The 22862-nt window shown below is 38.4% G+C and overlaps 1 protein-coding gene across 1 annotated transcript in view; it reads right to left on the bottom strand.

Annotated features, from left to right (window-relative positions):
• The window catches only part of LOC142488297 (SCO-spondin-like), a 403111-nt gene that overhangs the window by 142928 nt on the left and 237321 nt on the right, over nt 1-22862 (bottom strand). The window contains exons 57-62 of the mRNA XM_075588669.1: nt 8423-8581; nt 7581-7760; nt 6674-6838; nt 4436-4615; nt 3331-3453; nt 1503-1632 (exon numbers count right to left, since the gene is read on the bottom strand). Of these exons, the coding sequence (XP_075444784.1) occupies nt 1503-1632; nt 3331-3453; nt 4436-4615; nt 6674-6838; nt 7581-7760; nt 8423-8581 (937 nt within the window). The remainder of the gene's footprint in view (nt 1-1502; nt 1633-3330; nt 3454-4435; nt 4616-6673; nt 6839-7580; nt 7761-8422; nt 8582-22862) is intronic.

Raw genomic sequence — 22862 nt, 5'->3', positions numbered from 1 at the left:
AGGCAGTCAGCAAGCTGCCAGAAGGGAGTCTTGCCCCAACCTGCAAGGACTCGGGTTGAAACAGTTCCCCGGGCCTGCAAGGACGCAGTGCCTGCTGGGACTGGCTGGGATGCACACCCAGCACTGGAAGCTCCAAAGACCTGGACAACTCTGCAAGGATGCCGTGCATGACTTTCAGCAACTCGATTTCCCCATTATGCCAAGGAAGCTGGGCTGACCCATCTCCAACGTGTAAAAGTTCCCAGAGGGATACCTGGAAAGCTTTGGGATGGATCCCAGCACCTTAGATAACGAACTTATTGTTGATTACAAATGTATATATTATGCTATGTTCTGTTTGAACTAGTAATTATTAGAAAAAGAGAAGTTACCGCTCTGCTGATAGATAAGAGTGGTGCACTTGGGAATCTAAACTATAATTGGCAAAAAGACAAAGTAATCCCTGTAGTCATGCACTCTACCTCAAGTGTAATATAGGAACTTAACTGTGAATCACTGGAAACCCTAGACTAAGAGTGTCAGTAGGTTTATGCTGTTGAAGCAAATTGTAACGTAGCATGAAATCAAAGCTAAAAAAAAGTGTATAGGTGCTAAGTTTCTGACCCAATTCAGTGTAGTTGTACACTGCTCAGTGCACTAAGTACCATGAGGCTGTATAAGGTTAAACATCGTGGTCAAGTCACTGCGCATCCGTCGGTGCAAATTTGCTTCCAAAGTAAAGTTTGTAAACACAGACACCCTATCTGAGCACTAGTGGTTGCTTATTTCAGCTCACATCTTTTTAAACTATCTATTAGCGGGATTAGCAGCAATAAAGTGTAAGAGATGCAACCTCCGTTGCACTTGCGCTACAAACTTGATGACAGTGACGTCATCAAAACCCGACGCGTGTTTCGTTCCATTCAGGAACTTCATCGGGGGTGCTCAGCGATACAAGGGATGCATATTCATGAAGATATAACTGGGTAACATACCCTCTCTCTCAGCTATTACTGTATATAGGGATATAGCAGCATTCACAGATAGTGCAGAACTATATGCATGTCTGGTTAGCAGCGCTAATTAGATTTAGGTTTTAATAACAATTTTCTTGTTTAATAAATTATATTGTATTAGTGGAGATGGGAAACCATCTCTTTCCAGTGATTCACAGTTAAGTTCCTATATTACACTAGAGGTAGAGTGCATGACTACAGGGATTACTTTTTCTTTTTGCCTGCTGAACTAGTAATTAGCCTAGCTAACCAGGCAGTTAGTCAGGGCCTGTTCTGTTTAGTTACAGTAGTCTCCTTAACAGAGTAGGATTTTCTATTTATGGTTTTGTTTTGCCTTAAAGGAACGGTGTACCTAACGTTGTTTACTTGTGTGGTTGTTACAGTACAAGTACAGTGTGTGGACTATTTACCGACCCTACCACAGTACTATATAAATAGATATGCATGTTTTATTTCAGTTTGAGTTGCTTCCTACTCTTCCGTCAGCTCCCCCACGGTGATACTCACCACACACTGCAGTTGTCCTTGCTGAAGGTCTCCTCCGGAAACTGAAGCTCCTGGTCCATGTGGCAGCGGCACTGGCTGATATTCACACAGCCACCATCCTGTAGATACAGACCTGGAGGACAGCGGCAGCCTGAGGGAAACATAGGATGGTGTCAGGGCATGGGACAAACATAGCAATGCAGAGTATCCAGGTATAAATACTCCTCTTTCTAATGTCCTAGTTTTTAACCTTTCACCTCTAGTTTTTGCTGAGAATCGCCGGCATTTACTAAAGTCCGATGCGGGTATCGCATCCCAATCATGCCATTGACTTAAATGTCAGTTATCGCTGAATCAGAGTCTCTGAACTGCAAAACTGGGGCAAAAATAGGACTTCATTTGTCGAAGCAAAACATCAAATTGAAGGCATTGAGTTTATTTTTTTGATACATTTTGTTGGTGATTTTTAACCAGTTTTTCCTCGGATTTGCAGCTGCTCATGCACGGCTGAGCGTTTCTGGAGGAAATCACGCTCTAAAGCCGATTCCCAGCACTATAAATTCATACTCTCCTCCTGTAACACTGACCTTCCCTTTCCAAGCAAACCTACTTTTCTTCCCTCATACTAACTCTGTCCTCTAATCCTGAATATTTGCCACCTTTAACTCCCTTCTCTGCACCACATCTGTGCATCAATTGCACCTGCACCACAGTCCACCCTCATGGCCAAAGACCTTGCCACCTACTTCACAGACAAGATTCCACTTCCAACCCGACACACAAACTCTCCCTCCCTGTCGATAATACCACAATATCATCAACAACCCAAGCCCTCTGCCTAGGGGTGATCTTTGAATCTGCACTCTCCTTCATTCCTCATACTCACTCTCTCACTAAGTCCTGCCATCTCCACCTCCAAAATATAGCTAGGACACACTCTTTTCTCCTAAAAACTGAAATCCTAATTCACTCATCTTGTTCCGCATTGACTACTACAACCTTCTCCTAGTTGGCATTCCCGTTGTCCGCCTATCCCAACTCCAATCCATCCAAAATACTGCTGCCAGGTTCATCTACCTAACTCACTGCTCCACTTCTGCTGCGCCACTATGCAAATCCCAACACTGGCTTCCCATATCCCCCAGGATCAAATTTAAAACCATAGTTCTGGCTTACAAAGCTCTAAACAAAACGACCCCCTTTACATGTCAGCCCTCATCCCCAAATGTATCCCTAAACGTCCTCTACGTTCTGCCCATGAAATCCACCTTTCATACTGCCTTATGACCTCCTCTCACTCCGGCCTACAAGACTTCTCCCATGCTGCTCTCTCTCAGGTGTTCCCCACCACGCACCATCAGACTGTCCCCCGGCTTTCAGACGTTTGGAAACTCCCTAAAAACTCAACTTTTCAAAGAAGCCTACCTGGCATTACTCCAACATCCATCACCCCCTCTCCCCTTCCAACTCTATTCTATTGGGACCAGCCGTGCATTTGGACCAAACTCCACACTAACACCCTCACCCCCAAACCTTAATGGGATCAGCTGTGTGACTGCACCATCCCCCACCAAGAGGGAAACTCCACAACGAGCGGCCGCTTTACCTTTTGTTCCAACATTGTCCCTTTTTCCCTCTAGAGTGTGAGTTCTCGGGATCAGGACCCTCATTACCTTCTGTGTCTGTTTGTCCTTATTTGGCATGTCATTCTGTTTATGTAATATACATAACTCTGAACCCCCCATTGTACCGCGCGGCGCAATATGTTGGCGCCATAACAATAAACGATGATGATAATAATAATAATAATAATTCGACAACGAATGCTTGCGCAGCGCTCACTGCTCACCTTCCATGCAGCCGCCATGACACACGTTCTCTGCATTCAGCCCACGGCAGGTCCGAGGACACCGATCCAGCTGCTGAGCCTCGCACTCGCCCACTTCAACATAAACCATCTGGGGCCCGCATTCTGCCGAGAGGAACGGCACAAAATAATATCCCATCAATAGCGTTTAGCAACATTAACACTCATTCTGTTTCTGTGATCCACGAGGAACATTACTAGTTATAGCACCATCCGGGACAATATTGTTCTTAATGTATTAGTTGGATAAGCGACAGGAGGCAACACCAACTGGAGTTTCCCTATCAAGTTTGTGAAAAGGGCATCAACGTGCCGGAAATATGGTGATACCGGACATTGTGCTAGCAGGCATGCTTAAAAAGGACTATCATGTTACTACCAAAGCAGCCTTTTCCACCTCCTGATAATACACAGACTCCTTCACTGGGATACACTTAGCTCCGATAAGTGGTAGCGAGGGATATCGGCGCCCGAACCAGCATCAACGTGCCATTTACTTGAATCAAAGCTGAGTGACTCCTCCCGCTTAAAGTTAAAGGTTGTGATTGGAGGATTGTTGCACAGATTGAAACACATCACTAGACAGAGAGGTTGAAACCAGCCCTGGAGGAGAATAAGAAAGTGTAAGATGATGGACAGACACACGGAATGTGTTACCTCCCAGCATAACATAACTCCAGTATAATTCTTCTAATGTTACTCTCAAATCTTAAGTACCTAGGGCAAAATTGCCCCTAAGTACCTTGTCACACGGATGGAGGTGATAATCTCTCTCTGTGTTTAAAATTACCTTGAAACACAAAACCCACAAAGTAATCTTGTGCTGCAGACACCCCTAGAACTCATGGTGTTAATTTGAATGAATATATATCAGGGGTGGGCGACTCCAGTCCTCAGGGGCCACCAACAGGTCAGGTTTTAAGCATACCCCTGCTTAAGCACAGGTGGTGCAATCAGTGGATCAGTTGTTGACTGCACCACCTGTGCTGAAGCAGTGATATCTTGATAACTTGACCTGTTGGTGGCCCTTGAGGACTGGAGTTGGCCGCCCCTGATAGAGATGAAACCTTTGAAGATCTCTCCTTGCCTTGTGAATCCCCGCAGGGCTGCAGGTTACAGGTCTCTGTCCGCACAGCTTCTCCACGACACGGCAGCCCCCCATTTTTTGGTGGAGGGTTTTCACAAGTCCTCCTTCTGGACCTCACACCTCCTTGGCACTCAGCATCACAAGCTGACCAGTCCCCCCAGTGAGACCAGGCTCCGTTCACTGGGGAGAAAGCACAGATATCAGGTTATCAGGGGACAGGTCTCTATCATAGATGAGTTTAGGATATAAAGCATTGATCAAAATGAACTACAACTCGCCCCAGGAGGCTCCACTGAGGTCCATGAATCAGATTGGACTTGTTTAGTAATGCTGAGGAACTCAGATCTTTTGACATACAATATATATTAACAGAACATCGAGAGGGGGATAGGTAGCTGATGAGACTCACAAGAAAAGGTATGAAAGTCCCAAAAAAGGTCCCAAGAAGTGGGAATACTCATGAAGATGTTTGAAGCAAGGTTGGCTGGTGACATCTTGTCATGAGGTAAATGAAGATAGACTCATTATTTTATCAGGTACGGAGTTTACATATGTACTGTATCTGCTGTGTACACCTCATTACTGTAATTAGTGAACACATTAGTGCATATGTATGTAGCAGGGATCTTCCTTTTTACCTCTGGAATCTCTGAGACTTGAAGTAAGGGCACAGTTGCCGCAAAGGCCACCTTGGATATGGGCCAAGCCCTTGTGACTGGTTCCTGATGTGTTGCAAGTTAAGAGGCAGTTCCTGTCTAGGAGGGGAGGGAAAGGATGCACTGGAGGCCAAATTAGGCTCTCCTAGGTATAGGGCAGTCCCACTAGGCCCCAGATAGGTCCCTGAGTCACTGTCTGATTGTGTACAGTGTATTCATTGTTGGTAAAGTTAGATATATATTGTTCACTCCATCGCCATCTGCATGTTTATTGTGTAAAATATCGTTTCCTGGGAGGGATTACCCCTGTTCATAGGCCAGGCCCCTGTCAGGTGGAGGCACCGCCAAACTCGTTACCCCAATCTCTCATTCAGCGGAGGCTCAGGATCTGTCCTAATTAACAACAGGTGAGCACCAGGTACACCTTCCCTCGCCAACCCGGGAATACCCGGGGTAAGAGTGCTACATGTATAACGCCTCGCTAAAGGTACTTTAGCAACAAATGTATAAAAAAAAATTGTGTGATAAGCGGCGTGCAAGTCAACTTTTTTTTTTAAACAAAACAGATTCCGCGGCGTGGTGGCGTTAGAGGCAGCGTCGGGATGTTGGCGTCGGGATGTTGGCGGTGCCGCACATATGCAAATTCTATACAATAATAATCATTCCACATAATGAATAACAAGCATGCAAACGTTTGTGTTTCTTGCAAGCAGACGCAAACAATTCTGAATGCATCAAAATGTACGACCACGACGCACGTCCCGCACACAATACGCTGCTTACTAGGGATGGGCGAAACTGCCAGAATCAGGTCACACACCCCTGCGCAGGTGAGAGGTTTCTCATTTTATTAGCAGTCGCCAGTTGTACATATACAGTATCCTCTCAAACGTCCCTCCAAATAAACTAGGGAGACACCTGAGGAATCCGGCAGGGAGATATGGTAATGTCTATGTATTGTATGTCTTTATTTGTATAGCGTCATTAATGTACATAGCGCTTCACAGTAGTAATACACGTGGTAATCATATAAATAACAAATAATAAACAGATATAAATAACAGGTCATGGGAATAAGTGCTTCAGATAAACGTAACATTTAGGAAGAGGAGTCCCTGCCCCGAGGAGCTTACAATGTAATTGGTAGGTAGGGAGAACGTACAGAGACAGTAGGAAGGGATTTTGGTAAGTGCTTCTACAGGGGGCCAAGCTTTATGTATCTTGTCTAGTAATATCTACGGTGCTACTCATATGCTTCTTTAAGCAAGTGTGAGTTAAAGTTGGTTTTAAAGGTGGCTAGAACAAAGTATATTTAAATGAGTCCCATCCCACACTTCCTAAAAGGCTGTCCATAGTGCCAGACCCAAAAGGACTAGAACCCACAACCACTGCGTAATCCTCCGGCACCGGGCCAGTCACGGTTGAGGATCTGCGGCCTGCCCAGGTGCCGAAAACAGTACGTCTTGCTACATCTGCATAAGAAAATGAAGAATAATTCTGCATTAAATCTTCCTGTTGCGTTATACTAATCTTATAACCAGCCCGAGGCCACGGCAGCCACGTATGCCCCTCATCTCCTTACCTGGACAGGCTTGCACAAAGCAGCTCTTGCTGTCAAACTGGGCTCCTGCGCACTGTCCTCCGGGCAGGCGCTCCCTGAGCACGTCGCGGCGTCTGAATATCACCCCCAGCCCACAGGAGCGGCTGCACTCACTCCAGGAAGTCCAGGGAGCCAGGATGCAATCCACTGGGCAAAGAGGAAGGAGGAGGAGTTTAGAGAATGAGGAACGTCAGATTAGGGTTGGAGCCTGAACCAACGCTGAGTTATTTTATAACATGATAAAGATTTCATATACATGACAATGAGATGTGTTTGCACGATGCATGGAGTTCTAGTCCCCAAGGCTACATCACATGTTTAATCACTGGTACGCAATCTCAAGGATATAGGGCACAAGCCCATTTAATGACAATAGCTGCCGGCTTTCCTTTCTGTTCTCATTATAGCCCTTACTGGGGCTGCCCGGAACATGGCTCGCTGTGCTTTGCAAGAAAAACTAAACCCCACACCACTAAAGGCTCTGCTCATTGGATGGCTGTCTGCGGCTCTGCTCATTGGATGTCTGTCTGCGGCTCTGCTCATTGGATGGCTGTCTGCGGCTCTGCTCATTGGATGGCTGTCTGCGGCTCTGCTCATTGGATGGCTGTCTGCGGCTCTGCTCATTGGATGGCTGTCTGCGGCTCTGCTCATTGGATGGCTGTCTGCGGCTCTGCTCATTGGATGGCTGTCTGCGGCTCTGCTCATTGGATAGCTGTCTGCGGCTCTGCTCATTGGATGGCTGTCTGCGGCTCTGCTCATTGGATGGCTGTCTGCGGCTCTGCTCATTGGATAGCTGTCTGACTTAGAACATGTTACAGCCCCTTTAACAGATATTGGGGAGCTTTGCTGTGCTCTCCGGCTGAGTTGGGACCCCTGCCACGTTACATACCACAGTTGGCCTCATCCGAGCCCTCTGCGCAATCCCTCTGCAGGTCACATTTCTTCTCCATGGGAAGGCATTCCCCACTAGCACATCTGAACTGCTTAGTGGAGCAGGTGTTGGGTCCAGGGGTGGAAACAATCCACGAAGATGCCATGGTGGAGGAGACGGGTAATGTGGAAGACGTGCCTGCGGGATCAGAAGCACAGACACAACAGGTTAGGAACTGGAAGTCTGGAAGAACAGCTCAGCATTCAGCAGGTTTTTATAGAGAGAGCGGGGAACAGGTTGCAGACCCCATATTCTCAGAGTGACCACCTGGATTCCGAGAGCGAAATACCTGTCAGTCCATGATCGTTTTATATCTCCCACCCAAATGATAAATATCTTTTTCATTAAGGAGCTATATTCCCAAATGTGATACATGGGGCTTCTTCTATAAAGAGTGGAAGTGCAGCGCTGGAGTTGTGTGCTTTCTGGGCAGGAGCGCCAGATGGGCCCTATCGCACTCTATAGAATAAAATCCATGGAGTTGCATGGGCCACAAGGTGTCTTCCCACTCCAGAAGGTGCTTTATGGCCGGCGACGACATGGTATATTCCGATATGTAATTGATAAGATGCAGGGATGAGAGCTCCTACAGCGTCACAATGTTAGAGGCAAGGAAATATTTACTACAGAAGCTGATGCGCAAACTAGTGATGGTCTCACACTTTGCCCATTCCCCGCTCGTTACACCTCGTGTCTCTGTCCATTAAACATTCCCCGGAAACGTTTTTCAGAAGGAGACTCCAACCCGTCATGCACGACATAGCAAAGCGTTTGAGAAATTGTCAGAACAAGACACTCACCACATCGTTGCTCATCAGATCCATCAAAACAGTCCTCCTGTCCATCGCACACAAAGGTGGCATCCACACACCCAAACGCAGAGCAGGCAAACTGACCCAGGCTGCAGAGGCTTCTGGGTACTGCCGAAAAAAGGCCAATTGCGGATGTGCTGCTCATTCCTATAATACAAACAGTACAGTGTTATGGAGTTTCATGGACCGGAAGCATTACCCTCTTCCCTGGCCATGTTAGACCTTCACCCATAAGATTTGTAGTAAAAGGAGAGAAGACCCAAGGCCAACTGTTAGATATGTGAGAATCACTCTCTAGCCAACACAAACTGAGAAATGTTGCTTTTGTATGAACATCGGTATATTTTCATGTACATACGGTAGCACCCCCAGCGTAAGCAGTGATTTACAAAAGAGACCATTAGTGCCGTAGATGGCAGTGATTGGTCACGTTGGCGCGACTGTGAGTGTAGGGTTGTAGCGGTGAGTCCGGGCTATTTAAATGCTTCACTCAGAAGGTGAGTTCTTAGGGTTGACTTGAAGGTGGGGGGTAAATGTGCTTGGTGTATACTGAGTGTGAGGGTGTCCCACAGGTAAGGGGCAGTGAGGGGAAAGGGCTTAAGGCGAGAGAGAGCAGTAGATATGGAAGGGATGGAAAGGAGACAGTCATGGGCAGAGTGCAGGAGACGAGCAAGGGCAGAGCGAGAGATCAGAGCTGATATGTAGAGAGGAGCAGATGAGTGGAGAGCCTTAAAGGTGAGGGGGAGAACTTTTGTGGGTGATCCAGAACGTGATGGGGGTCAGGAGAGGGATTAAGGAGATGAGCAGACGCTGTTCAGATGTTCCATTTTTGATAGATTGCAAAGGGGAACATAGTGAGGTAGGGAGATCTGTTCGTACTAAGTTACATTAAAAAAAAAAGGTTATGGTGTATAAAAACAAAGTGACACAAACCCAGCACCGTACTGAATATACAAATACCGCTTGTGAGCACATTCGCATATCTCATACAGATCTGCAACCCCGTCTTTCCCCATTATCACCCAGCAAACAATGCTTCCACTGCAGCCAGGGATTCTGGGTAATGACATGCAAATGAGCTCTCACAGTAAGTCACTCTTTGCTACTTTGCGCAAGAAATGGACACCCCAGAGATACCAGGAAGCTAAGCTAATAGTGCTCGTTTGCATATTCTCTCTCCCTCCTCTCCAGCAAAACCTATGTTTCTGGGTCTGGAGAGACGCCACCCTCAGATCATAGCCAAGTAACGCACCATTCAATCCCTGCGTTAACTTTAAGAGCGCTCTGCGCGTTGTTAGAGGAAACACTTATCCATTATCACTATTTTGGCCAAATAATTTAACCAAGTGACCGTCACTTATGAGAGAAGAATTTATATGCTTTGTCGTGTTGGATGTAACATTGGGGTTCCCCGTCTCCATTATAAATTGGCCTAATTTTGCCCCATTTAATTTGTAAGTCCCCTGTTTATTATTTATTTATTGTTAGTAGACAAAAGAGAACAATACTTTCTCAGTACACAATCCCATGAAACATCTGTTTCCCTTGCACCACGTAAAGTGATTTCCCTAAATAATAACCGGTAGTGCCGTATTACCTTCTTCAATTGTATGAGATAAGTGTCCTGTGCGTGCTTTCCACCTGTATAGAACACGGAGACCTTCCTGACAGGCGCACAGTGTAACTTGGGGGATTACTATGGTCTTTGTGCCTTTTTACAGAGAAGCATTAGAGAAGAACTTGACCCCAGGTATTGATGCTGATCGTTAATATCTGCTGACTTCAGTCAGGTATTTTTCCTAACTTTCCTGGAGACGGTAACAGGTGAAACTCCAGACAGATGTCCGCCATGTTTTTAGTTTGTTGTAAAGTCCTGTTTTTGTAGCTTCTGGAAGCTCTCCCCTTTTTTACATCCCATGCCATCGCCGGTGAGCTGAAGAGTATATGTTGTGTTTATACTGTACTTACTGCACTGTGATCTTTCCGGTTCACCCACAACACAGAGATCGTACAAATGTGATGGAGCAAGTGGGCTCGGCCGGAAAAGTCTCTGGAGTGAATGGCTTCTGAAGCCACCATATATTTATTGAGGTATCATTTTAAAAAGGCGCGTCCAACCACAATAAATTAACAAGAAAAGCTCCTGTTTCAGGTTATTCTCAAAACATACACATTCCCAGTAATCTCAAACTCCAAAACCCATCCCATCATATATATCTAAATATATATATATAGATATATATAGATATATAGATATATATATTTATGTCAAAAAGAGTGCTGCTGAGCGTGGCAAACGTATACAATAAAAGACAGGGTTGCCCAATGCTACATCCAATTGACAAAACATATATGGTAATAAGTACAAAGTGAAATACTTAAATAATAAAATTTTCTTGGTTATTTAGCTAAACCCTTTGGCCAAAGCGTCATAAGCCAGCATACCAACAACAAGGCATAACCAAACCTGCAGGTTCTAACACTAAACTGTTAACCTTCCCTTTTACCTCTGTATGAGGGGAAACTACTATAGTACTGTAGGTCCTGTCCATTCAGCAAAATGCAAAAACCTCCCAAGTTAAAAAGGTGGGGAGGGGTGAGCTCTGGGAAAAGGGGCCACTTACCAATGTGTGTGTTACTTATTTTTTTTTTCAATCTTTTTTATTGCAGTTTTTGAGACATACACAGATTATACTTTACAAAGGAAGAGTCAGAGTGAAACCGATACAGCAGGTACAGGAAATATTGGCACAACACCAATGTTCACATTTAAGCTATAAATTCAATATATTACTTGAGTATCTCCAGATCTATTGGTTGTTTTCATATTCCTGTGTGTGTTCATTTAATTTCTAACTGGCAACAGTTGTATGGAGGTAGGTGGCCCCTCCTCCCAGGGCTCACCCCTCCCCACCTTTTTAACATGGGAGGTTTTGCATTTTGCTGTATGGACAGGACCTATTATGGTTGTATCCCCTCATACAGAGGTAAAAGGAAAGGCTAACAGTTTAGTGTTAGGACCTGCAGTTTTGGTTATACCTTGACGTTGGTATGCCGGCTTATGACGCTTTGGCCAAAGGGTTTGACTAAATAACCAAGAAAATTTTATTATTGAAGTATTTGTACTTTATACTTATTACCATATATGTTTTGTCAATTGGATGTAGCATTGGGCACCCGTGTCTTTTGTTATTCTCAACAAAAAAACATTTGTATTGGCCCGAATATAGTGCTATGTTTTTTTCCTTAAAATGTCCTTCCGAAAACTGTCCTCGTATTTTATGCGCAGCCTGACACCTTTTATTTTTCATGTAGAACACCTTCCAAACTTTAGGGTCGTGTTATGTGCGAGGCCGGGCTATATCCGGGCCAGTACGGTATTTTACAATGAAGTAACAACATATTGTAGTACCAATCAAAAACACAAAGAACCCTGTATGATGCAAAGACACAATGCATACAGATAAGGGCCTATTAATGCACTCAACGTCTGAAGGGTAGGTCACCCTAATAAAAAAGCAACAACACAGGAATAATCTGAACCAAACCTATAAATGGTATAAAGTAAATGCTTTATTAGGTGGGTAAAAAATGGTACCAGAATAAATGGTGAACAGAATGAACTAAATACAGTATGTGCTAGTGGGGTAAGTAACCAAATGGTTAATCCAAAACAATTGGAAAACTACACATAAGCACTATAAGTGTCAGATAGCATACAGTCAATGCCTGTGGTATGAGGCAGTGAAGGCTAACTGAAATAGATGACGTCACTGGAGCACTGTATATAGTATACATCCACTAGAGGCAATTGGATGTGTGTGAGCTCTATCTCACTATGAACCTTTCACCAGTGATAAGATAGAAGGTACAACAGTAGCAATAGTAATCATAGTTGACACACATAAATATAGATACAGTTGACATGCAATGACCTATAGAACAATGATGGTGTGAGCCCCACAAAACCTGTCCCTGCTAGTAAATAACTACACATAGGGATAGAGATGAGGGAAAGGGGTACCCTACACACCAATATATGTTAACCCTGTGAGGAGAGAACAATACTGCAGGATCGTGTAACCTGCTAGCTCTGACCCTCAATAACATACCCCTACAGCACACGGGTGGGAGAGGGGGGGGTTGGAGGACAGAAAAGAGGGAAAGATGGCCCTGTAGACTTATCTGTGCTGGCCCTGGGTACACGATCCTGCCGGTCAGCCTGGGAAGGTGCCTCGTGGAGTGCGCAGCTGAAGAGAACTCTGGCGTGGGCTCGTGAGGTCTGCTAGAAGCTGCTGGCATCCATGCTGGAAAGCGCAACGTGTGACGTCATCACGTCCTCTGAACCACGTTTCGTGATAACTTCTTCAAGATTCTTATTATAGAATGTATAGAATGTAATGGGGCTTATTATAGAATGTAATGGGGCTTATTATAGAATGTATAGAATGTAATGGGGCTTATTATAGAATGTAATGGGGCTTATTATAGAATGTATATAATGTAATAGGGCTTATTATAGAATGTATAGAATGTAATGGGGCTTATTATAGGATGTATAGAATGTAATGGGGCTTATTATAGAATGTATAGAATGTAATGGGGCTTATTATAGAATGTATAGAATGTAATGGGGCTTATTATAGGATGTATAGAATGTAATGGGGCTTATTATAGAATGTATAGAATGTAATGGGGCTTATTATATAATGTATAGAATGTAATGGGGCTTATTATAGAATGTATAGAATGTAATGGGGCTTATTATATAATGTATAGAATGTAATGGGGCTTATTATAGAATGTATAGAAGGTAATGGGGCATATTATAGAATGTATAGAATGTAATGGGGCTTATTATAGAATGTATAGAATGTAATGGGGCTTATTATAGAATGTATAGAATGTAATGGGGCTTATTATAGAATGTATAGAATGTAATGGGGCTTATTATAGAATGTATAGAATGTAATGGGGCTTTTTATATAATGTATAGAATGTAATGGGCTTATTATAGAATGTATAGAATGTAATGGGCCGTATTATAGAATGTACAGAAAGTAATGGGGCTTATTATAGAATGTATAGAATGTAATGGGGGCTTATTATAGAATGTATAGAATGTAATGCGGCTTATTATAGAATGTATAGAATGTAATGGGGCTTATTATAGGATGTATAGAATGTAATGGGGCTTATTATAGAATGTATAGAATGTAATGGGGCTTATTATAGGATGTATAGAAGGTAATGGGGCTTATTATAGAATGTATAGAATGTAATGGGGCTTATTATATAATGTATAGAATGTAATGGGCTTATTATAGAATGTATAGAATGTAATGGGGCGTATTATAGAATGTACAGAAAGTAATGGGGCTTATTATAGAATGTATAGAATGTAGTGGGGCGTATTATAGAATGTATAGAATGTAATGGGGCTTATTATAGAATGTATAGAATGTAATGGGGCTTATTATAAAATGTAATGGGGCTTATTATAGGATGTATAGAATGTAATGGGGCTTATTATAGGATGTATAGAATGTAATGGAGCTTATTATATAATGTATAGAATGTAATGGGGCTTATTATAGAATGTATAGAATGTAATGGGGCTTATTATAGAATGTATAGAATGTAATGGGGCTTATTATAGAATGTATAGAATGTAATGGGGCTTATTATAGAATGTATAGAATGTAATGGGGCTTATTATAGGATGTATAGAATGTAATGGGCTTATTATAGAATGTATAGAATGTAATGGGGCTTATTATAGAATGTATAGAATGTAATGGGGCTTATTATAGAATGTATAGAATGTAATGGGGCTTATTATAGAATGTAATGGGGCGTATTATAGAATGTATAGAATGTAATGGGGCTTATTATAGAATGTAATGGGGCTTATTATAGAATGTATATAATGTAATGGGGCTTATTATAGAATGTATAGAATGTAATGGGGCTTATTATAGAATGTATAGAATGTAATGGGGCTTATTATAGAATGTATAGAATGTAATGGGGCTTATTATAGAATGTATAGAATGTAATGGGGCTTATTATATAATGTATAGAATGTAATGGGCTTATTATAGGATGTATAGAATGTAATGGGGCGTATTATAGGATGTATAGAATGTAATGGGGCTTATTATAGAATGTATAGAATGTAATGGGGCTTATTATAGAATGTATAGAATGTAATGGGGCTTATTATAGAATGTAATGGGGCTTATTATAGGATGTATAGAATGTAATGGGGCTTATTATAGGATGTATAGAATGTAATGGGGCTTATTATAGAATGTATAGAATGTAATGGGGCTTATTATAGAATGTATAGAATGTAATGGGGCTTATTATAGAATGTAATGGGGCTTATTATAGGATGTATAGAATGTAATGGGGCTTATTATAGAATGTATAGAATGTAATGGGGCTTATTATAGGATGTATAGAATGTAATGGGGCTTATTATAGAATGTAATGGGGCTTATTATAGAATGTATAGAATGTAATGGGGCTTATTATAGAATGTATAGAATGTAATGGGGCTTATTATAGAATGTATAGAATGTAATGGGGCTTATTATAGAATGTAATGGGGCTTATTATAGGATGTATAGAATGTAATGGGGCTTATTATAGAATGTATAGAATGTAATGGGGCTTATTAAAGAATGTAATGGGGCTTATTATAGAATGTATAGAATGTAATGGGGCTTATTATAGAATGTATAGAATGTAATGGGGCTTATTATAGAATGTATAGAATGTAATGGGGCTTATTATAGAATGTATAGAATGTAATGGGGCTTATTATAGAATGTAATGGGGCTTATTATAGAATGTATAGAATGTAATGGGGCTTATTATAGATTGTATAGAATGTAATGGGGCTTATTATAGAATGTATAGAATGTAATGGGGATTATTATAGAATGTATAGAATGTAATGGGGCTTATTACAGGATGTATAGAATGTATAGAATGTAATGGGGCTTATTATAGGATATATAGAATGTAATGGGGCTTATTATAGAATGTATAGAATGTAATGGGGCTTATTATAGAATGTATAGAATGTAATGGGGCTTATTATAGGATGTATAGAATGTAATGGGGCTTATTATAGGATGTATAGAATGTAATGGGGCTTATTATAGGATGTATAGAATGTAATGGGGCTTATTATAGAATGTATAGAATGTAATGGGGCTTATTATAGAATGTATAGAATGTAATGGGGCTTATTATAGAATGTAATGGGGCTTATTATAGGATGTATAGAATGTAATGGGGCTTATTTTAGAATGTATAGAATGTAATGGGGCTTATTATAGGATGTATAGAATGTAATGGGGCTTATTATAGAATGTAATGGGGCTTATTATAGAATGTATAGAATGTAATGGGGCTTATTATAGAATGTATAGAATGTAATGGGGCTTATTATAGAATGTATAGAATGTAATGGGGCTTATTATAGAATGTAATGGGGCTTATTATAGGATGTATAGAATGTAATGGGGCTTATTATAGAATGTATAGAATGTAATGGGGCTTATTATAGAATGTAATGGGGCTTATTATAGAATGTATAGAATGTAATGGGGCTTATTATAGAATGTATAGAATGTAATGGGGCTTATTATAGAATGTATAGAATGTAATGGGGCTTATTATAGAATGTATAGAATGTAATGGGGCTTATTATAGAATGTAATGGGGCTTATTATAGAATGTATAGAATGTAATGGGGCTTATTATAGAATGTATAGAATGTAATGGGGCTTATTATAGAATGTATAGAATGTAATGGGGATTATTATAGAATGTATAGAATGTAATGGGGCTTATTACAGGATGTATAGAATGTATAGAATGTAATGGGGCTTATTATAGGATATATAGAATGTAATGGGGCTTATTATAGAATGTATAGAATGTAATGGGGCTTATTATAGAATGTATAGAATGTAATGGGGCTTATTATAGGATGTATAGAATGTAATGGGGCTTATTATAGAATGTATAGAATGTAATGGGGCTTATTATAGGATGTATAGAAGGTAATGGGGCTTATTATAGAATGTATAGAATGTAATGGGGCTTATTATATAATGTATAGAATGTAATGGGCTTATTATAGAATGTATAGAATGTAATGGGGTGTATTATAGAATGTACAGAAAGTAATGGGGCTTATTATAGAATGTATAGAATGTAGTGGGGCGTATTATAGAATGTATAGAATGTAATGGGGCTTATTATAGAATGTAATGGGGCTTATTATAGAATGTATAGAATGTAATGGGGCTTATTATAGAATGTAATGGGGCTTATTATAGGATGTATAGAATGTAATGGGGCTTATTATAGGATGTATAGAATGTAATGGGGCTTATTATAGAATGTATAGAATGTAATGGGGCTTATTATAGAATGTAATGGGGCTTATTATAGAATGTATAGAATGTAATAGGGCTTATTATAGAATGTATAGAATGTAATGGGGCTTATTATATAATGTAATGGGGCTTATTATAGAATGTATAGAATGTAATGGGGCTTATTATAGGATGTATAGAATGTAATGGGGCTTATTATAGAATTTATAGAATGTAATGGGGCTTATTATATAATGTATAGAATGTAATGGGGCTTATTATAGAATGTATAGAATGTAATGGGGCTTATTATAGAATGTATAGAATGTAATGGGGCTTATTATAGAATGTATAGAATGTAATGGGTCTTATTATAGAATGTATAGAATGTAATGGGGCTTATTATATAATGTATAGAATGTAATGGGCTTATTATAGAATGTATAGAATGTAATGGGGCGTATTATAGAATGTACAGAAAGTAATGGGGCTTATTATAGAATGTATAGAATGTAATGGGGCGTATTATAGAATGTATAGAATGTAATGGGGCTTATTATAGAATGTAATGGGGCTTATTATAGAATGTATAGAATGTAATGGGGCTTATTATAGAATGTAATGGGGCTTATTATAGGATGTATAGAATGTAATGGGGCTTATTATAGGATGTATAGAATGTAATGGGGCTTATTATAGAATGTATAGAATGTAATGGGGCTTATTATAGAATGTATAGAATGTAATGGGGCTTATTATAGAATGTAATGGGGCTTATTATAGGATGTATAGAATGTAATGGGGCTTATTATAGGATGTATAGAATGTAATGGGGCTTATTATAGAATGTATAGAATGTAATGGGGCTTATTATAGAATGTATAGAATGTAATGGGGCTTATTATAGAATGTAATGGGGCTTATTATAGGATGTATAGAATGTAATGGGGCTTATTATAGAATGTATAGAATGTAATGGGGCTTATTATAGGATGTATAGAATGTAATGGGGCTTATTATAGAATGTAATGGGGCTTATTATAGAATGTATAGAATGTAATGGGGCTTATTATAGAATGTATAGAATGTAATGGGGCTTATTATAGAATGTATAGAATGTAATGGGGCTTATTATAGAATGTAATGGGGCTTATTATAGGATGTATAGAATGTAATTGGGCTTATTATAGAATGTATAGAATGTAATGGGGCTTATTATAGAATGTATAGAATGTAATGGGGCTTATTATAGAATGTATAGAATGTAATGGGGCTTATTATAGAATGTATAGAATGTAATGGGGCTTATTATAGAATGTATAGAATGTAATGGGGCTTATTATAGAATGTAATGGGGCTTATTATAGAATGTATAGAATGTAATGGGGCTTATTATAGAATGTATAGAATGTAATGGGGCTTATTATAGAATGTATAGAATGTAATGGGGATTATTATAGAATGTATAGAATGTAATGGGGCTTATTACAGGATGTATAGAATGTATAGAATGTAATGGGGCTTATTATAGGATGTATAGAATGTAATGGGGCTTATTATAGAATGTATAGAATGTAATGGGGCTTATTAAAGAATGTATAGAATGTAATGGGGCTTATTATAGAATGTATAGAATGTAATAGGGCTTATTATAGGATGTATAGAAGGTAATGGGGCTTATTATAGAATGTATAGAATGTAATGGGGCTTATTATAGAATGTATAGAAGGTAATGAGGCTTATTATAGAATGTATAGAATGTAATGGGGCTTATTATAGAATGTATAGAATGTAATGGGGCTTATTATAGAATGTATAGAATGTAATAGGGCGTATTATAGAATGTATATAATGTAATGGGGCTTATTATAGAATGTATAGAATGTAATGGGGCTTATTATAGAATGTATAGAATGTAATAGGGCTTATTATAGAATGTATAGAATGTAATGGGGCTTATTATAGAATGTAATGGGGCTTATTATAGAATGTATAGAATGTAATGGGGCTTATTATAAAATGTAATGGGGCTTATTATAGGATGTATAGAATGTAATGGGGCTTATTATAGGATGTATAGAATGTAATGGGGCTTATTATAGAATGTATAGAATGTAATGGGGCTTATTATAGAATGTATAGAATGTAATGGGGCTTATTATAGAATGTAATGGGGCGTATTATAGGATGTATAGAATGTAATGGGGCTTATTATAGAATGTATAGAATGTAATGGGGCTTATTATAGGATGTATAGAATGTAATGGGGCTTATTATAGAATGTAATGGGGCTTATTATAGAATGTATAGAATGTAATGGGGCTTATTATAGAATGTATAGAATGTAATGGGGCTTATTATAGAATGTATAGAATGTAATGGGGCTTATTATAGAATGTAATGGGGCTTATTATAGGATGTATAGAATGTAATGGGGCTTATTATAGGATGTATAGAATGTAATGGGGCTTATTATAGAATGTATAGAATGTAATGGGGCTTATTATAGAATGTAATGGGGCTTATTATAGAATGTATAGAATGTAATAGGGCTTATTATAGAATGTATAGAATGTAATGGGGCTTATTATATAATGTAATGGGGCTTATTATAGAATGTATAGAATGTAATGGGGCTTATTATAGGATGTATAGAATGTAATGGGGCTTATTATAGAATTTATAGAATGTAATGGGGCTTATTATATAATGTATAGAATGTAATGGGGCTTATTATAGAATGTATAGAATGTAATGGGGCTTATTATAGAATGTATAGAATGTAATGGGGCTTATTATAGAATGTATAGAATGTAATGGGTCTTATTATAGAATGTATAGAATGTAATGGGGCTTATTATATAATGTATAGAATGTAATGGGCTTATTATAGAATGTATAGAATGTAATGGGGCGTATTATAGAATGTACAGAAAGTAATGGGGCTTATTATAGAATGTATAGAATGTAATGGGGCGTATTATAGAATGTATAGAATGTAATGGGGCTTATTATAGAATGTAATGGGGCTTATTATAGAATGTATAGAATGTAATGGGGCTTATTATAGAATGTAATGGGGCTTATTATAGGATGTATAGAATGTAATGGGGCTTATTATAGGATGTATAGAATGTAATGGGGCTTATTATAGAATGTATAGAATGTAATGGGGCTTATTATAGAATGTATAGAATGTAATGGGGCTTATTATAGAATGTAATGGGGCTTATTATAGGATGTATAGAATGTAATGGGGCTTATTATAGGATGTATAGAATGTAATGGGGCTTATTATAGAATGTATAGAATGTAATGGGGCTTATTATAGAATGTATAGAATGTAATGGGGCTTATTATAGAATGTAATGGGGCTTATTATAGGATGTATAGAATGTAATGGGGCTTATTATAGAATGTATAGAATGTAATGGGGCTTATTATAGGATGTATAGAATGTAATGGGGCTTATTATAGAATGTAATGGGGCTTATTATAGAATGTATAGAATGTAATGGGGCTTATTATAGAATGTATAGAATGTAATGGGGCTTATTATAGAATGTATAGAATGTAATGGGGCTTATTATAGAATGTAATGGGGCTTATTATAGGATGTATAGAATGTAATTGGGCTTATTATAGAATGTATAGAATGTAATGGGGCTTATTATAGAATGTATAGAATGTAATGGGGCTTATTATAGAATGTATAGAATGTAATGGGGCTTATTATAGAATGTATAGAATGTAATGGGGCTTATTATAGAATGTATAGAATGTAATGGGGCTTATTATAGAATGTAATGGGGCTTATTATAGAATGTATAGAATGTAATGGGGCTTATTATAGAATGTATAGAATGTAATGGGGCTTATTATAGAATGTATAGAATGTAATGGGGATTATTATAGAATGTATAGAATGTAATGGGGCTTATTACAGGATGTATAGAATGTATAGAATGTAATGGGGCTTATTATAGGATGTATAGAATGTAATGGGGCTTATTATAGAATGTATAGAATGTAATGGGGCTTATTAAAGAATGTATAGAATGTAATGGGGCTTATTATAGAATGTATAGAATGTAATAGGGCTTATTATAGGATGTATAGAAGGTAATGGGGCTTATTATAGAATGTATAGAATGTAATGGGGCTTATTATAGAATGTATAGAAGGTAATGAGGCTTATTATAGAATGTATAGAATGTAATGGGGCTTATTATAGAATGTATAGAATGTAATGGGGCTTATTATAGAATGTATAGAATGTAATAGGGCGTATTATAGAATGTATATAATGTAATGGGGCTTATTATAGAATGTATAGAATGTAATGGGGCTTATTATAGAATGTATAGAATGTAATAGGGCTTATTATAGAATGTATAGAATGTAATGGGGCTTATTATAGAATGTAATGGGGCTTATTATAGAATGTATAGAATGTAATGGGGCTTATTATAAAATGTAATGGGGCTTATTATAGGATGTATAGAATGTAATGGGGCTTATTATAGGATGTATAGAATGTAATGGGGCTTATTATAGAATGTATAGAATGTAATGGGGCTTATTATAGTATGTATAGAATGTAATGGGGCTTATTATAGAATGTAATGGGGCGTATTATAGGATGTATAGAATGTAATGGGGCTTATTATAGAATGTATAGAATGTAATGGGGCTTATTATAGGATGTATAGAATGTAATGGGGCTTATTATAGAATGTAATGGGGCTTATTATAGAATGTATAGAATGTAATGGGGCTTATTATAGAATGTATAGAATGTAATGGGGCTTATTATAGAATGTATAGAATGTAATGGGGCTTATTATAGAATGTATAGAATGTAATGGGGCTTATTATAGGATGTATAGAATGTAATGGGGCATATTATAGAATGTAATGGGGCTTATTATAGAATGTATAGAATGTAATGGGGCTTATTATAGAATGTATAGAATGTAATGGGGCTTATTATAGAATGTATAGAATGTAATGGGGCTTATTATAGAATGTATAGAATGTAATGGGGCTTATTATAGAATGTATAGAATGTAATGGGGCTTATTATAGAATGTATAGAATGTAATGGGGCTTATTATAGAATGTAATGGGGCTTATTATAGGATGTATAGAATGTAATGGTGCTTATTATAGAATGTATAGAATGTAATGGGGCTTATTATAGGATGTATAGAATGTAATGGGGCTTATTATAGAATGTAATGGGGCTTATTATAGAATGTATAGAATGTAATGGGGCTTATTATAGAATGTATAGAATGTAATGGGGCTTATTATAGAATGTATAGAATGTAATGGGGCTTATTATAGAATGTATAGAATGTAATGGGGCTTATTATAGAATGTATAGAATGTAATGGGGCTTATTATAGAATGTATAGAATGTAATGGGGCTTATTATAGAATGTATAGAATGTAATGGGGCTTATTATAGAATGTATAGAATGTAATGGGGCTTATTATAGAATGTATAGAATGTAATGGGGCTTATTATAGAATGTATAGAATGTAATGGGGCTTATTATAGAATGTATAGAATGTAATGGGCTTATTATAGAATGTATAGAATGTAATGGGCCGTATTATAGAATGTACAGAAAGTAATGGGGCTTATTATAGAATGTATAGAATGTAATGGGGCGTATTATAGAATGTATAGAATGTAATGGGGCTTATTATAGAATGTAATGGGGCTTATTATAGAATGTATAGAATGTAATGGGGCTTATTATAGAATGTATAGAATGTAATGGGGCTTATTATAGAATGTATAGAATGGAATGGGGCTTATTATAGAATGTATAGAATGGAATGGGGCTTATTATAGAATGTATAGAATGTAATGGGGCTTATTATATAATGTATAGAATGTAATGGGCTTATTATAGGATGTATAGAATGTAATGGGGCTTATTATAGGATGTATAGAATGTAATGGGGCTTATTATAGAATGTATAGAATGTAATGGGGCTTATTATAGAATGTATAG

The sequence above is a fragment of the Ascaphus truei genome, chromosome 2 (genome assembly GCF_040206685.1).
Source record: "Ascaphus truei isolate aAscTru1 chromosome 2, aAscTru1.hap1, whole genome shotgun sequence".
NCBI classification, from domain to species: Eukaryota; Metazoa; Chordata; class Amphibia; order Anura; family Ascaphidae; genus Ascaphus; species Ascaphus truei.
Note: the sequence above shows the minus strand (reverse complement) of the source record. Positions and strands in the feature narration are given on the sequence as shown.